Below are 18,506 nucleotides of genomic sequence, written 5' to 3'. Positions count from 1 at the left end.
TATAAAATAATCAATCAGCCTTCTGAAATCAGATCCTCATCTCTTCCCTCATCCTGGGACCCCTGTGATCACCCCCACACATCCCAGCCCTCCCCTAGCACAGAATTCCTGCAGGCTTCTGGAAATTGTGCATGTGCTGGGATCAGAGGATCAGAGCCCTGAGCAGTGCTGCTGCCCCTGCTTGCACTCTGTGAAATAACCACATCTGCACCATGGGCAGGTTTTGATATGTATTTTTATTTCCCTGCAGTTTTCACTTATCAAGAACAAGTAACAGGGAAAGTTGTCTGAACTAGTGCATAAACAAACATTCGGAAACACCACTACACGTATCTAATGTACAAGAACCGTATAAAAAAAGTCACTAAAACACTACACTACCAAGGTGTCCAACGCTTACAGTCAGACTTTTTCCAACCCGTTACTTGCCTTGTAGCCACAGGAAAACTCTCCAAAATTGAAAAGACAATCTTGCCACAACCCTCCCTCCCCCCCCACCACCTGGGATGGCTCGATAGCTAGACATCCAATAATGAATTATTGCAATGATATAGAATGCAATACATACCTGGTAAAATATCCTTTAACGTGGTGTGGTACAGTTTGAAAGCCGGTTAAAATACGCAGTCTTCGGATAAAATGGCATTGAGGTGAAAATTTTCTCAGATCTGCACATTTGGACATGTGCCAGACGCATAATTTTCCTAGTCATTTTTTTTTCCTCTCCTGTGTAATTATTTTTTATAAACTGGTATTATAAATAGAAATATACATTCAAAATATATGGAAAAGTGAGTTACTACATTAAATTTGCATGTATCGATCCATCCCTTTCCCCTGCACAGTAATAGAAAATACTATTTTGCCTTGAACTTCATATTTGACAGTGAAATGCCACTAAAGTATTTACCAAAAAGTCCATCTAGTCAAATTGTGAAACAAAATGAACCAAGTGAAAACTTTACATTTCCTTTAGAAAAAAATTACAAGAATTTTTGTTTCCTAGCTATGAATCTTTAACTTTTTTTTTTAGACACAAAGTTGCATTTATTTGTACAAGATACAAAATGTAAACATGGCAAAATAAATAGTTTAAACAAGTGATGCAGGATCCCATGTCATGCTCATGATCCCATTAAAGAATTATTTTTTAATCCATTCAGTTGCAAATTCAAGTGCAAAAGCATGATGATGAATATCTACTATTCAAGTAACAGAAATAATATTGATGATACAAATAAACTATTTTACAAGGTAGTGATTTTCCCAATTTTACAAAATTTACATTATATATCGACTTAATACACGATATAACGGGAGTCCATTCGGGTCTGGGCGAGGTCTCTGTGATCCACAGAGTGCTGTGGTTGCATTCAGCTGCAATAGAAGGAGCACAGCGTGACCCAGCTGGGACAGCTGGGGGGTTATGTCACCTCCATGGCCACTGTGGTCTCTGCGAGGCCGTTCAAGCCCAGGCGCTCTGGCTCGTGGTTCTCTCTGCAAGGAAGGAGCAGCCACAGTCAGAGCACATCTCACACTCTTCTACTCACTGACTGCATATTTCCACACTCTTCTACTCACTGATTGCATATTTCCACACTCTTCTACTCACTGATTGCAAATTTCCACACTCTTCTACTCACTGATTGCATATTTCCACACTCTTCCACTCACTGATTGCATATTTCCACACACTTCTACTCACTGATTGCATATTTCCACACTCTTCCACTCACTGATTGCATATTTCCACACACTTCTACTCACTGATTGCATATTTCCACACTCTTCTACTCACTGATTGCATATTTCCACACACTTCTACTCACTGATTGCATATTTCCACACACTTCTACTCACTGATTTCATATTTTCCACACTCTTCTACTCACTGATTGCATATTTCCACACTCTTCTATTCACTGATTTCATATTTTCCACACTCTTCTACTCACTGATTTCGTATTTTCCACACACTTCTACTCACTGATTGCATATTTTCCACACTCTTCTACTCACTGATTGCATATTTCCACACTCTTCTACTCACTGATTGCAAATTTCCACACTCTTCTACTCACTGATTGCATATTTCCACACTCTTCCACTCACTGATTTCGTATTTTCCACACACTTCTACTCACTGATTTCATATTTTCCACACTCTTCTACTCACTGATTGCATATTTCCACACTCTTCTACTCACTGATTGCATATTTCCACACTCTTCTACTCACTGATTGCATATTTCCACACACTTCTAGTCACTGATTGCATATTTCCCACACACTTCTACTCACTGATTGCATATTTTCCACACACTTCTACTTACTGATTTCATATTTTCCACACACTTCTACTCACTGATTGCATATTTCCACACTCTTCTACTCACTGATTTCATATTTTCCACACTCTTCTACTCACTGATTGCATATTTTCCACACTCTTCTACTCACTGATTGCATATTTCCACACACTTCTACTCACTGATTGCATATTTTCCACACTCTTCTACTCACTGATTGCATATTTCCACACACTTCTACTCACTGATTGCATATTTCCACACTCTTCCACTCACTGATTGCATATTTCCACACACTTCTACTCACTGATTGCATATTTCCACACTCTTCTACTCACTGATTGCATATTTCCACACACTTCTACTCACTGATTGCATATTTCCACACACTTCTACTCACTGATTTCATATTTTCCACACTCTTCTACTCACTGATTGCATATTTCCACACTCTTCTATTCACTGATTTCATATTTTCCACACTCTTCTACTCACTGATTTCGTATTTTCCACACACTTCTACTCACTGATTGCATATTTTCCACACTCTTCTACTCACTGATTGCATATTTCCACACACTTCTACTCACTGATTGCATATTTTCCACACTCTTCTATTCACTGATTTCATATTTCCACACTCTTCTACTCACTGATTGCATATTTCCACACTCTTCCACTCACTGATTGCATATTTCCACACTCTTCTACTCACTGATTGCATATTTCCACACACTTCTACTCACTGATTGCATATTTCCCACACACTTCTACTCACTGATTTCGTAATTTCCACACACTTCTACTCACTGATTTCATATTTTCCACACACTTCTACTCACTGATTTCATATTTTCCACACACTTCTACTCACTGATTGCATATTTCCACACTCTTCTACTCACTGATTGCATATTTCCACACACTTCTACTCACTGATTGCATATTTTCCACACACTTCTACTCACTGATTGCATATTTCCACACTCTTCCACTCACTGATTGCATATTTCCACACTCTTCCACTCACTGATTGCATATTTCCACACTCTTCTACTCACTGATTGCATATTTCCACACTCTTCCACTCACTGATTGCATATTTCCACACTCTTCTACTCACTGATTGCATATTTTCCACACACTTCTACTCACTGATTGCATATTTTCCACACTCTTCTATTCACTGATTTCATATTTCCACACACTTCTACTCACTGATTGCATATTTCCACACTCTTCTATTCACTGATTTCATATTTCCACACTCTTCCACTCACTGATTGCATATTTCCACACTCTTCCACTCACTGATTGCATATTTCCACACTCTTCTACTCACTGATTTCGTATTTTCCACACACTTCTACTCACTGATTTCATATTTTCCACACTCTTCTACTCACTGATTGCATATTTCCACACTCTTCTACTCACTGATTGCATATTTCCACACTCTTCTACTCACTGATTGCATATTTCCACACACTTCTAGTCACTGATTTCATATTTTCCACACACTTCTACTCACTGATTGCATATTTCCACACTCTTCTACTCACTGATTGCATATTTTCCACACACTTCTACTTACTGATTTCATATTTTCCACACACTTCTACTCACTGATTGCATATTTCCACACTCTTCTACTCACTGATTGCATATTTCCACACTCTTCTACTCACTGATTTCATATTTTCCACACTCTTCTACTCACTGATTGCATATTTTCCACCTCTTCTACTCACTGATTTCATATTTTCCACACACTTCTACTCACTGACTGCATATTTCCACACACTTCTACTCACTGATTGCATATTTTCCACACACTTCTACTCACTGATTGCATATTTCCACACACTTCTACTCACTGATTGCATATTTCCACACTCTTCTACTCACTGATTTCATATTTTCCACACACTTCTACTCACTGATTTCATATTTTCCACACTCTTCTACTCACTGATTGCATATTTTCCACACTCTTCTACTCACTGATTGCATATTTCCACACTCTTCTACTCACTGATTGCATATTTTCCACACTCTTCTACTCACTGATTGCATATTTTCCACACACTTCTACTCACTGATTGCATATTTCCACACACTTCTACTCACTGATTGCATATTTTCCACACACTTCTACTCACTGATTGCATATTTCCACACACTTCTACTCACTGATTGCATATTTTCCACACACTTCTACTCACTGATTTCATATTTTCCACACACTTCTACTCACTGATTGCATATTTCCACACTCTTCTACTCACTGATTGCATATTTCCACACTCTTCTACTCACTGATTGCATATTTCCACACTCTTCTACTCACTGATTGCATATTTCCACACTCTTCCACTCACTGATTGCATATTTCCACACTCTTCCACTCACTGATTGCATATTTCCACACACTTCTACTCACTGATTGCATATTTCCATACACTTCTACTCACTGATTGCATATTTCCACACACTTCTACTCACTGATTGCATATTTTCCACACTCTTCTACTCACTGATTGCATATTTTCCACACTCTTCTACTCACTGATTGCATATTTTCCACACTCTTCTACTCACTGATTGCATATTTCCACACACTTCTACTCACTGACTTCATATTTTCCACACTCTTCTACTCACTGATTTCGTATTTTCCACACTCTTCTACTCACTGATTGCATATTTTCCACACACTTCTACTCACTGATTTCATATTTTCACACAGCTGGTAGCTGCACCTTAACACACACACTGCCAACTTTATTTGGAGTAAATACTGGCACTCAACAACTGCTCTTATTTAACAGTGCAGTGCCTTCTGTGAGATTATTGCATTTAACTGTCCATTGTCAGCCAAAATTATGGATTAAACCCCTAAAAGCTCTTCTGAAGGAACAAAGTCAAGATATGATAACTCAGCATCAGTTATTCTGTTAATGCACCGAGTGGTGTAATTCCCATTCTGCTTTAGCACTCATTTTTCACTTGTTTGTTAATACCCATTTTTTACTTTTCCAATTTACAAACATGACTTTATGTTTTTTGAAACCCCATATAATCCAGGAGAGACTTCAAAAATCCCAAATATTGCCATTTTCAGAACAATTTGCCAACTGCAAAGCTCCTGCCATTCCTATGAAACATCATCCAAGTATTCTGAAATAACAGTGCTGCTGTTCAATGAGAATAAACACCTTAATGGTTGGACTTGATGATCTTAAAGGTCTTTGCCAACCTAAACAATTATGAGTTATGATTTTATATGCAAGATATGGGTTGTTTTCTGGTGTGTGTTTTACATAAATATGTAACACATATATCCACATGTAAACATAAAAATACATGTGCCAGCCTGTACCTTACAATACTACACAATGATTTAGAGGGAACAAGAGGATAATTTGACAGAATCTACTTGAAAATGCTGCATGAAAAGGGACAAATGAAATTATTAAAATTCAAACACAGTAGAAGTTGACCAAAGTACAGGTGCCTAAAGGCAGGGCAGGTTATTTGAGGGGGTTAATTTGCAAAATCAGCTCTTGTGGTTTGCCAAGGCCATGCTGAGGGCGCTGAGAAGCCTCTCAGAGGTGGAACAGATTCCCTCTAGTGCAGAGCCTGCCATGACCATGGAGAGGACACAGGCTGAAGCTGCACCAGGGCACGGTCAGGTGGGACATCAGGAAGGATTTCTCCATGGAAAGGGCTGTCAAGCACTGCCCAGGGAGGTGAGGGAGGCACTGCTGAGGTGGCACTCAGTGCTCTGCCCTGATGACATGAGGGTGAGGCCCAGGTTGGACCCTGACTTTGGTGATTCCTACCCAAATAATTCCACGATTCAAGCACAAAATGAATAATCCCAAACAATCCCACGGTTCAAGCTCCCACAAAAAGAAGGATTTCTCCATGGAAAGGGCTGTCAAGCACTAGCACTGCCCAGGGAGATGAGGGAGACACTGCTGAGGTGGCACACAGTGCTCAGTTCTGATGAGGTGATGGTGAGTCCTGGGTTAGACTTTGACTTTGGTGATTCCTACCCAAACAATTCCATGATTCAAGCTCCCACAAAAAGAAGGATTTCTCCATGGAAAGGGCTGTCAAGCACTGCCCAGGGAGGTGAGGGAGGGACTGCTGAGGTGGCATTCAGTGCTCTGCCCTGATGAGGGTGAGGCCCAGGTTGGACCCTGACTTTGGTGATTCCTACCCAAACACTTCCACGATTCAAGCACAAAATGAATAATCCCAAACAATCCCACGATTCAAGCTCCCACAAAAACAGGAGCCCTGTCCCCACTCACCTTGCTATACTGCTGATGGCACTGCTGGGAGTTACCTTTGGCACTCTGTCCATGCTGGCAGCAACTGTGGCAAGTTTTAAGGCAGTTGGCGAGGGCGCTGAAGTCCGTGTATTGATATGAACATTGACTGGAGACACAACGCTGACGTTGTTGAGGTGCACGGCGCTGGGCAGGCAGGAATTGTTCATGGGCACAGCCTGAGGGCTGCTCGTGCACAAGGCTGGGATTAAGTGGTTTGTGGTGCTGTGGCCAACTGTCCTTACGAGCTGTACAGTTGAGATCCCTGGGCTGGATGATAAAGCCATGTTGGTGGAGTATAAAGTTCTGGAGGTTCCTGTTAGGCAGAATAAATGGTGGGTGTTAAAAAGGTGACATTTCTTAGATGACAAGGCAAAGATTAACCTCAAGGGCAATGCTTTGAGTGTGTAAGTCATTGATGTCCATATTTTACAGTTTCACAAAATGGTAAAAGTCAGAAGTGGCAGCTTGGCACGCTGCCATTGATGCCTTAGGATTTAGCTTTTATATTTTTCAGATCCTGTACTGCTTTAGGGTATAACTCTAAAACTCCACAGCCTGTCAGCTGCTGTTCTCCTGTTTTATTCAGACAACCCCTCAAGGCCTGAAATTCACACACCTCACTGTCTCAGGCCCAAAAAAGTGTAAACAAAAGTGAGCTGGGAGGGGGGGAACTGGGGGTGTACCTATGACTTCATTACCTGAAGCTGTAACTGGAGGATTAACCCCTGATATGCAAATGAACCAAACTCATAATTATCTTAAACACTTGTGATCATTTTCCATTTTGTGTGTGGCCTCTCAGAGGCTTCTGACTGCCCAAGGTGCATCTACTGAAGGCCTTTAATAAATACCCACTTTTATTCTCTAAATCTTGCCTAGCCTCTGTTCCAGGCAGCCACTCCAAGGCAGCACCATGTGCCTGCTCTTCCACCCTCGGAGCACTGCCCTCTGGGCTATGAACTCACAGAATTACACACAGATCTCTCTCTCTGTCCTGGAACTGCTCCAGCTTATTGATTTTATTCAGTCGTGTTTTTTTCTCCCTCTATTCATTTCATATTATCATTAACCCAGCCTGGCAGAAGGTCTATAAAACTAATCACATCATTAGCTGCTAAAACAACAAATTACTTTAAAAGCCTCTTCTTTGTCTTGGCAGCCCAAATCCCATTTGCCTCTTGGCACTGTGGAGATGGCACCAGCACAAGCAGCACCACAGGAGGGTGGCAGGGGGCACTTTTTGGGACAAATCCTAAATGCAGTGAAACTTGAGGCTCACAGGGATGTAAGAAGAAATGCCAGTAAAGGCTGGTTGGTCCATTTTTGGCTGAATATACAAGTGAGGTAACAACCAAATAATGAATCAATTTCTCCATTTCCTTCTCAAAGTACTTAAATGTTTTAAGCAGTTGATTTATTCTTTCATTACACACTCACACTGGTTTTAAAATGCTGTCATTTAGACTTTTGATCTGAACAGGTTATTAGAAGATAAAAACTACCAAAGGAGAAGCAAATAATGCTCTTCCAAGGTAAAGAGCACTTGGTGGTTTTATATCCATTTTAACACCATCTGTTGGACAAGGCTCTCAGGCACGGGGTGGGATTCTCAGGGCTGTCCTGAGGAGTTGGACTTTGATCATCCTTGTGGGACAGTAATAGAAAATTTTGCCTTACTATTTTGCCTTGAACTTCATATTTGACAGTGAAATGTCACTAAAGTATTTATCAAAAAGTCCATCTAGTCAAATTGTGAAACAAAATGAACTCGGGATATTCCATGATTCAAACCACTGCTCCAAAGCACTTCAGAGAACAACACTTCAAACGATCACAACGAAGAGATTTGATTTTCTTTGTTGTTATTTAGAAATATAGAAATATAATATTTTAGAAATCAGCACTAAGACCAGGTGATGGTTAAGAGCAGCTGGCATTCTCAGCTCGTTCCAGGCTGGGGTTTTCAAGGCCTCCTCACCTGAAGGCTGGACAACACCGTTGATATTGTTGTGGCTGGTGTTCTGCTCCTTGGCTCCCTCGCTGCGCCCGGGGCCCGGCGCACTGACCACGGCAGAGGCAGCAAAGTGGGCACTGGCTGAATCCAGGGTCTTGGACATGCAGTCCGAGGTGCTGGAGCCCTGCAGGAGGAGGAAAAGTGGTTCTCAGCCATCCAAGTACAAAGGGAAATATGCCTTAGGATTGCTGCAGTGCACAAGCAAAGCAAATAAATAAATACAGCTTCCATGTGCGCCCTAATGCACCACAACATGGAATGTTTCTGTGGCACCTGAGTGATGAGGAGTTGGAAATCGGTGTCCAAATGGGGGTTACACAAGTGCTGCCCAATGCAGCCAGGCCAGACCTCAGCACAACAAATCACTTCTGTTCTGTGCTGCTCAGCCTGGAGAAGGGAAGGCTCCAGGCAGAGCTCAGAGCCCCTGGCAGGGCCTGAAGGGGCTCCAGGAGAGCTGAGAGGGACTGGGGACAAGGGATGGAGGGACAGGAGCCAGGGAATGGCTCCCAGTGCCAGAGGGCAGGGATGGGTGGGACACTGGGAACTGGGAATTCCTGGCTGGGCTGGGATTGCCAGAGCAGCTGGGGCTGCCCCTGGATCCCTGGCAGTGCCCAAGGCCAGCCTGGACAGGGCTTGGAGCCTCCTGGGATAATGAGAGGAGTCCCTGGATGAACTGGATGGGCTTCACGGTCCCTTCCGACCCAAACCACACAGGATTCCCCATGTTTGGAGATGTTTCCTCTAGAAAACAACCATGTCTTAAACCTTCTCTCTTCTGCCTCCAGGCAGCTGCAAACCTCAGAGATGTTCAGGATCTGTGGTACCTCCATTCTGTGACTTGTGCCACAGAATAACTGCCCAGCACATTCTGGAATCCCACTCTGTTAGCCCAGCTCCTACTGGAAAGGCTCACCATTCTTACTGGAAAGAACATTAATTCTGCAATTTCAATTTATATTAACTAAGAAAATGACTTTGCAGAGAAGCTTGAAATGTTTTAAAGATCCAAAATTCATTTGTTTTGTTTAAATATTTTGGCATTGTTTCTTTACACTTACAAAAAATGCCATCAGTATCTGCCAACACAGAATCCCTGATTAATTGAAGTAGAAAACACTGAGGGGAAGGGACAACCAGCACAAGCAATTGGATATAAAATGCTCAAAGTAATATACAATTTCCTAGTAACAGACAACAGCAACAGCTTTTATACTTTACTGGAGAGAAGCTAACAGAATAATAAATGTAATGGAAAAATACGTAACATGTATATCCATATGTAAATATAAAAATACATTGCAAAAATCCCTTGCAAGGGGTTTCAGAGGAAAAATGGGATTCTTTTAGAAGCCAGAATATACAAATATGCAAGGTCTCCTTTTCCTCTCAGAGGTACCAATTTTTAGTGCTCACTGAGTATCTGCTCATAACAGAACACATTACATTGAAGGTAATTTTAATGAAGTCTCTTCAGAGGCAGGAGGACAAAACCAGTGAAAACAGGAAGAGTTGAGAGCATACATTGGCATTTTTACTCTGTGGAGGCAGGTAACACATTCAGCTACAAAGTCTCTTCCTCACCTTGTAAAATGCAGCCAACTTGTTAAAAACTCCCTGAGCAAAGTGTTCTAAATTCCCTCTGAAACATCCCACATTTCTGGGGTGCCCCATTGGTTGTGAGAGACGAGCAGTGAACAAAAGCCACGTGCAGGGTGGGAGCAGTACCTGTGCTTTCAGGTGTGTCTGTTGGGAGGAATGCTGAGATTGCTGCTTCTGCTGCAGCTGGGCCAGCTGCTGCCTCTGCATCTGCACCAGCTGCTGTTGGTGTGTCTGGAACTGCTCCTCTGTGATGCCCCCTGTGACTGAGGGAAAGAAAGGAGCCACAGTTACACAAATACACGCGGGAAAGGCAAGAGAGCAGCTCAGGTGGGTGAGGATGACACAAATCATGTCAGCTGCACCCAAACTCTTCACAGATTATGTAAAGGAGAGGTCAGGCTGTGTTTGTTTGTTGTGTGCTTTCATGGAGTTCATTTGTAACAAAAGAATTCAGAGCTTTTGTTGCTTTTAAGCAGTTTCTATCTTTGGTGGTTTTATCCCCAGTGGCTTTAGGCAAAAGCTCAAGAGAAATGATTTGCCTGGCTTGCAGGAAAGAAGCACAGCCCAAAAATCAGAGCTGAGGACAAAGCACCCTGGGCTGGGCTGGGTTCCTTCTCTCCCAGTGAACACTGGCAGAGGATTCCTGGACAATTCCCCTTCCCACAGCCCCTTGCTGTCCCTGTGCCCTGAGGGAAGCACACGTCTGGCATGGGGGTTTTCTCTGCCAATTATTGTTTTAAATGCTCTAAGAGTGCAGGGGTGCCACAATAAGTTTATTTTTGAGAACCAGGTTAATGTCATCCCAGTAATCTCCCAGGCCCAACACATGAAGGGAATGAAGTTAGAAAAGTTGGTTTTATTATTCTCCCCCTGGAGCATCTGCACACTTGGTAAACTGAAAATACTGGCAGGGGTTTGGTGCTAAAAGCTGAGCTGTGTGCAGCTAACCCAAGAACTGAGTGCTCTGGGGAGCAAGTGAGGAGAGAATTCACTTCCCAAAGATTGCCATGAACACATTTCAACACTTCATCCTCAACTCTGTTTCTGCAGGACTGAAGCTGTGCTGCACCTCAGACACCTGGATTCTCAGGAATATCCTCCCATCCAGGGACACTGAGCTAACATTAGAACAAAGAGTTTTATCCATCTTGCAGGGTTTGGCTCTTCCATTTCTCACTTTTAGTACTCAGGGCTCTCCTCAAATTCCATTGGGAAAAATACCAGAATCAGGATTGCTTAGAAATTAGAACTGAAACTTCTTCTTTACTGCTACATTATTAAAGCAGGTTTCAACCATATTAGGAGAGCACTTAAAAGTCCAATTATTTAAAAATTACTCCTCTTAAACTCTAGCAATATTATAATTTCCAACCTAAGTTTATTTTGCACTTAGCTTTACTTGGTTCCTCTCACAGATTGTTACCTAGAATTAAATTCCAAGTTAAATCAGCTCAGCCTGCTACATTCCCTCACAAAACACATGGCACTGCTGAAGGCACCATGGCCAGGAACAGCACTATGGAATATTACATGTATTTCTATTCTTAAATTCTGAGGTAACAAGTCCCAGAAAATGTGTTTTGTTTTACAGAAAGCTGTTTAAGAACAAGGTGAGATTTCATGTTTTCCATCTCCTCTCCTTCCCAGTTTGTCACAGACCACAAAGTCACAGAATACTCTATTCCAGGACACAGGGAAGGTAACACAGAATTCAATATTCCCTTGCTCTGCCTGTATGTGCCTGAATTTCAGGTATTTATCCAGTGGCCAAGCTGTTCACCTTGTTACAAACCAGCAGATGTTCACTAGCACATTAAATATCATTTGCTTCTGCCAAATCAAACACCTGGAGGATCCTGGAGAAAAAAGAACAAACTTTGACCATGTCCCAAGGCAGAGCTGTGAGCAGGGTTAGAGCTCTGCAGCTTCTGGGGGTTTTCATTACATCAGAGCCTGACTGGGCTGAAAAACTGCACCACAAAAGGGGAAAAGTCACTTCAGCCTTCACTTCCAGCTCCTCTCCTTGCAAGGTTTGGATTTTGTCACTTCTCTCAGGACCTGAAGGCTTTAACCAAAGATCACCCTCTGCAGGCTGCCCCAAAAGTGCCATTGCTTCAATTACTCCTACATGGCATTAAAGGCTGGGGAAAAAATACCTCTAAAAGTAAAATTTTGTTCCACAAACAAAACCCTTCAGCTGGGAACAGCATCATGTGCAGTTGACCTCTCTCTAGGGACACCCTTGTCCCATTTGCAGTGCTTACAACATGACCAAGAGAATAATTCAGCTCCAAAATTGGTTCTTGGTTCATGCACTCATTAGGTATTTTGAAGGAAAGTCTAGTCCCAGGCTTTTCAAATAAAAAAAAATTCTGTCTGTACAATGCATTTGAGGAAATACCAGAGTTGCTTTACTAGTACAGGTAAAAAATATAACCCAGAGGTAATTTTAAATATTCTTGTGTACCAAAAATCAAAGGAACTCCTCAATTCTCTCTAAAACAAAATAATAAAAAATAAAAATAATAATTTTAAGTATTGCCACCATTTCCTCTGGAGGGAACATCAAATCAGCTGTAAAATTAACTGATTTCAACAATCACTTCCCAAAGAGAATGACTTCCATAAATGCAGTGACAATGCCTGTGCTCATTTAATGCACAACCAGACTCTGACCAGCCCTTTTAAAATTTATTCTCTGTTTACTAGTGAGGAAATCCAGCAGCAGTGTCTCTTGCTGGTTCAGTTATTTGGGGAAGAATTCTGCTGTCTATTGTGTCTGATCCTGTTCCAGAACTGCAGGATCTGGTTTGGAATTTAAATCTGGGACAAAAAAGGTCCTCCCCAGCCATAAATTCCATGCATAATGTGCTTCAACTACTGAGGGATTTCCATTTAATTTAAATGTATTCCTCAGATGATTTCTAAAATTATCCCACGAGTTTATTACTATTCCTCCAGAAAGTGGTTTGGATCCATCAGATTTGGTTTGATTCATTTTTCAGCTATTTCTTTACCAGCTCTTGGTGTTTATCAATAATCCCATCACACTGAAGTGCCCCTTTCTGCCCCAGCTGTGATCCCTCAGGCCTTCAAGGTCTTCCAAAAATATCTATATAAAACATGTAATATATCATATCTGGTTTTCATGCAGCAGGAAAATGCTCCTGTGCCAATCTTTCCACGGCACAGAACAATCTGAAGGTTACAGTGACCATACTGGAATAAACATTCTGTGCCTCTGTCAGAGCAATTTAATAGCACCCAGGCATTCTAGAGATACATTACTGGAGAATAAATACCCATTCCTGCATCTCTGAGAGAGATGGGACATTCCACAACCACAGAAATGATGGAATTCAGAGGCATTCTATTCTATTATTTAATAGTCCTGGTTTATAAAGCAGGATGGAGTGGGGATATACTCAGCTGCTTGCTGTTGTGGGAGATTTCATTTGCTGCATCTCCAAATTTTCAGATTTTTGAAGTATCAATGATTATGATTCTTTCCTAATTATAAAGAAGTGACAGTGTTAAAACTTGAGCCATTACAACTCTAGCCCATGAAACAAGTGATGCAAACACTGCTCAATTTAAGCTTAAAGCAAGTTTTTCTCCCACTATCAAAATTCTGCCATTTTCATGCCTGCTCAGGGCACTTAGGAACTTCCTACATTTGTCTGAGTCAAAAATGAAAACTCCCAACAAAAATGAGCCACACCCACCCTCCCTAAGAAACCACCAGATTTGTTTTGCATTCATAACGAGCATCCTTCTACCCTTAAACAAGGTTAGGCCAATTAGAGCCATTAAGATTTAATTAGACCTAAACAATTCTTCATATGAGCAGAATCCCTGCTTTGAATAAGGTTTGAATCAAGCACTCCAAATTCTAATGGAAGCAAAGCAGGAGGAAGCAGTGTTTGTGGGAAATTTCTGTATGTCAGGTGGTAGCTGTGGTTAGGTGCACACCAGTGCTGAATCTCTCACCAGTCCAGCCAGAAAGAAAACCAAAATTCAGTATTTTAAATACCAGAAACAGCCAAATCCTTGCCTACCTGATATGCCATTCTTGCTGGTGTTCAATAAAGCTACAGATGCTGCAGAGACTCTTTTATTATTCACAGTCTGCCCTGCTTTCCTTGAGGTACATTCTTCACTATCACTGTCCTGGAGGTTGAGTAGCCTGGGCTGGAAACACTGCAGTCGACATGATCTGATATTGCTTAGGATTTCAGGAAGGGACAGTCTGTTTTCACAAGGTTTATTGGAAGCATTGGTCCGTGAAAAATTAGAAGAAAAGTCTAAAGTCTGGGAAGAGCTTGAAAAACTGCTCAGCATTTCGGGGTCAATCTGCCTCAGGACAGGATCGTGCTCTGTGGAGATTCGGTCCATGATCACCCTGGGCAAAGAGGAGGAGGAGAAGCATTAGCTTCAGCAGCTCTCTTTAATACTTTTATCCTATGAAGAATTAATTAGAAAGGACCCAACTGTACCTTCCACCCCTGCCAATCCTCCTCCTTGCAAACCCTATACATCTCCTTGGGATTGTGAGGGTTGTAAGGCAATGCCTGAACCTCAGCTTGTCCAATTCTGCCAATTCTGGGCTTTCGGACGAAGAATTCGTTTGGTCCAAACGAGGCTGTGAAGAAAGAAAATGCAATTTTATATTCCAAGGGTGCTCTATGAGGGCACTGCTGGGTATCATACACGTGGTTTGTGTTCAGTTAACCAATAACAGCTTCTAATAAACTCTAATATTTAGGCTGTTAAATACTCTGCATCTAACAGCAATGGTAACGTTGGAGAAAATGAAAATAAAAGTTTTCAGTTATCTCAACATCTTTTGGCAAAGGAATCAACTCACAGGCTAAGGGAAAAAGGAAAGGAGGGTAATTCTAAGCAAGTGGGAGGTTCAGCCTGGAGCCTTCAGAGCCAAGCAGAAAAGGGGATGCTCCTGCAATTGTCTTTGGACTCAGCAAAGCATCAAAGCTTTGGTGGTGAGAGTGGGAACAGAATTCCAACACTGGCATTATGCCAACCTAAATTTAAAGAAACCACCCCTAAACCCAACAGCACAGCACAATACTGCATATTCTTACAGCATAATACTGGCATCCTGCTCTTCTCCTGAAAGCACAAGGTCCATCAGGATCATTTTCTTCTTCTGCTTCTGACACTGGTGAGGGTACCTGGACCAGAGAACAGTATCATTCTCCCAATTGCCACATTTGTATAATTGTATTTATTATAAAAGTTTGTGTTTATATATGAGAACTGCCATGTTTATTACAACTTGGAAGGAAAACTCAGTTTACACAAGGAGCTTTTGAATACAGTCAGAGTTGGGACAAGCCAGACTGGCCAAATGCCAGCTCACAGGAATGTCTGCCTCGTGCACACTGAGATTTTGGGGTTACCTGTGGGAACTCATCCTCATCAGAGCTGTGGAAGTCGTACTGCTTGATGTCACTCTTGCTGAGCACGGGCAAGGGCTCAGCCAGGGGCTGAGGGGTCACCACACACTCCAGCTTGGGCTTCTTCAGGTACTTCTTCTTCTGCCGGACCACATCGGACACCTCCTCCTTCAGGGAGGAGTGGTGAGGGTGCTGCTCGGGGAAAACAAACAGAAAATTCTAAAAATTAAACCATCAGCAAATTTCATTAGTTCAAGACAGGCTGTTTGTCTTCCAAAGGCTCTGCAGGTATTTGAGACACGAAATGCAGAATGTGCTGAACACATTAAACCCCAGAAGCTTTCCTGTGATTGTTTTTACAGGTATTTATTAATAATCAGAGAGCTCTCAAGCCATGGCACTGCCAGAGAGGCTCCTCACTCTGCACTACACTCAGTGTATTGTCATTGAAATTCCTCTTCCAATTATTTTCTGAGATCTCATTTTTCCTTGGCACTTTCAATTTTCTGAACTGCTCGGACATGTTCAAAAGAAACAATTTAATTTGTTTCCTGTTTCTCACAGAGCTGACACTTTTGAACAGATGTGATGGTATTTGGGTTGGCTACTTAAGATTTTTCTCACATAAACCCTCTGCAGTGAGCAATTATTCCATCGATACTGAACTGTCCACTTGAACACAAATGTTATTAAACTTCAAAGCTCCCATTTGAAAAGATTATTTCACTTGCAAAATTCTCCATTTGAAGGAGAAGCACCAGTGCAGTTTAAAAAGTGTTGAAATTTACCCTGGATTAACACCCATCAAATGGAGCTGGGCTTGGGAAGCAGAGGAGGAACACCAGGAATGCCAAAATTCCGGGAGGAATTTCGGGCTCTGTATGGAATTCTGGCACCACTAGGTGTCGCAGGTGCTAAATACAAATTTCCAGAGGTCCTCAACTCTCAGCCTCACCCCCAGGCATTCTAACTCCTAATATTTCAGGTTATTTCTTCAGGGACAGGTCTGAATTCAAAGCACATCCAAGGGGATGATGATCAGGAACAAGAGATTCATGGCAGGGAAAAAAATCTCACCTTAATTTTACATTCTTGAACTTTGTGGTGGTTGCCATTGTGGAGAGATGATGGAGTTGTGCCCAGCTCTTTGTCAGGTCTGTTCAGCTTCACCTCATTGAGGATTTCACCTCCATAATCACCCAAATGGTACCTGAAAAAGCAGGACTCGAACTATAGGGCTGCATTTCCACTGGGAAATGTCTGAGACACAAACCAGTGTCTTCCAACTGTCTACACAAACCCCTTCTCTTTTAATTTTTGAAGTTTATGCTGCTACAGTAAATAATGAGAGACGATTTCAAAGCTATTTAAGGAAAATTTAAAACCTTAGTTTTTATAATCTGGGATTTTACCTTTTCTCCACAACTTCCAACGTTAAATGCAACAGCTCCCGTTTTGTTTTCTCTCTCCTCTTAATCATCTCCAAAATTGTTATGGCTCTGCTAAACTCCCTCCTTAATTTCAACATTTTCTCATAAGATGCTTCATCGTTCTTTCGGTTCTGTTGAGAGATGAAACCAATTTTTAGTCCATAGCAAAAGCCATGAGGCACAAACTACAAAAATGAAGTTATATAATGCTGCTGCAAACGAGGCTCATGAGGACACTCCAAAGCAGCTTTTCCTAAAGCAGATTCTACTTGGCAAACAAAGCCCCAAAAAGCAAACAAACCCAGTTTGAAGAGTAAGCTGAGAAGAACTTTGCATGTTTTGCTCAGATTTGTGATCGAGCCAGTGGAAGTTTGTCAGAACAAGGAATTCAAGCCTACACCTTGATTCCACACACAGTGAGGGTGTGCAGGTGTACAAAGGATGGGTGATTACAGATTTTCTGGTTCAAATCATTCCATGCTACAAATACAAAAACTGGGAATTGTTTCCCACAGAAAGGAAAGCTCCCAACCCAGCAGGCTGTGTGTCAGGCATTGCTCTGAGTTTCAGCTTAAAAAAGGGATGGACAGTAAATTGTCCTCTGCAAGATGCTGGACAGGGATCCAAATTATCCCTACCAAGGGAGGAATGTACAATTCCAACAGCAGAGCCTGCCAAGTCACCTTTCTGGTCTGCATCTTCTCAGTTCTCCTCCTGAAGGCCACGTAGGGGTCGTTGTTGGTGGAGCCATCCCTCTTCTCCTGCTTGATCTGGGGGATGAGCGAGGGCCCCCGGCAGTTCTTGCGCTTCCTCACCCAGTAGTCATAGACAGCCTTGATCAGGTAATCGTCCTCGCTGAGCAGCAGTTTGGCCTCCTGGAGGGTCACAAGCTGCAGGGGAACAGGGACAACCAGTTCACATGGGGCTGCAGGCAAAGTCACCACTCTCACACAGTTGTGCACTTTCTGGATAAACTTGGTTATGTTCCGGCACCAGAGTAAGGGGATGAAAAACATTCATGGAAACTGAAGTCACCAAGTTAGTGCTCCCCACTTTTCTGAACCAGCAGCATCTCTTTCATCCAACAGTCTAGAATCCCATCAACCTTTCATGAAATCTGAGAACACTTAGAAACAACTACAAGCACAGGACAGAGAAAACTTACTGCAGTTGCAGGTCATGATTTGGGAATCACAAATAAAAACAGTTTCTTATTGGTTAACCCTTACTAATGTGTAATTCTTTCCAGTTGAATGTTGATTCTCTAGAAGCCAATTTATTTCTTTATTATTTCCCCCCAAATGTTTACTTTGGGATAGAACAGGACACTGCCCATCCCTGTTCATTCCAGCCTGGGGACACAAGGATGTTCACTTGTTTGCTAAGTTATTTCA

At 42.0% G+C, this 18,506-nt stretch overlaps 1 protein-coding gene across 1 annotated transcript in view; it reads right to left on the bottom strand.

The window, feature by feature from the left end:
- Positions 1-217: 217 nt before the first annotated feature.
- EPC2 (enhancer of polycomb homolog 2) overlaps positions 218-18,506 on the bottom strand; it is a 40,112-nt gene continuing 21,823 nt past the window's right edge. Inside the window, exons 4-14 of the mRNA XM_058809426.1 lie at positions 17,796-18,002; positions 17,095-17,243; positions 16,760-16,892; positions 15,686-15,874; positions 15,368-15,457; positions 14,762-14,907; positions 14,324-14,667; positions 10,392-10,528; positions 8,631-8,790; positions 6,632-6,965; positions 218-1,497 (exon numbers count right to left, since the gene is read on the bottom strand). Of these exons, the coding sequence (XP_058665409.1) occupies positions 1,425-1,497; positions 6,632-6,965; positions 8,631-8,790; positions 10,392-10,528; positions 14,324-14,667; positions 14,762-14,907; positions 15,368-15,457; positions 15,686-15,874; positions 16,760-16,892; positions 17,095-17,243; positions 17,796-18,002 (1,962 nt within the window). The 3' untranslated portion in view covers positions 218-1,424. The remainder of the gene's footprint in view (positions 1,498-6,631; positions 6,966-8,630; positions 8,791-10,391; positions 10,529-14,323; positions 14,668-14,761; positions 14,908-15,367; positions 15,458-15,685; positions 15,875-16,759; positions 16,893-17,094; positions 17,244-17,795; positions 18,003-18,506) is intronic.

This window comes from Ammospiza caudacuta, chromosome 8 (assembly GCF_027887145.1).
Source record: "Ammospiza caudacuta isolate bAmmCau1 chromosome 8, bAmmCau1.pri, whole genome shotgun sequence".
Lineage (NCBI taxonomy): Eukaryota > Metazoa > Chordata > Aves > Passeriformes > Passerellidae > Ammospiza > Ammospiza caudacuta.
Note: the sequence above shows the minus strand (reverse complement) of the source record. Positions and strands in the feature narration are given on the sequence as shown.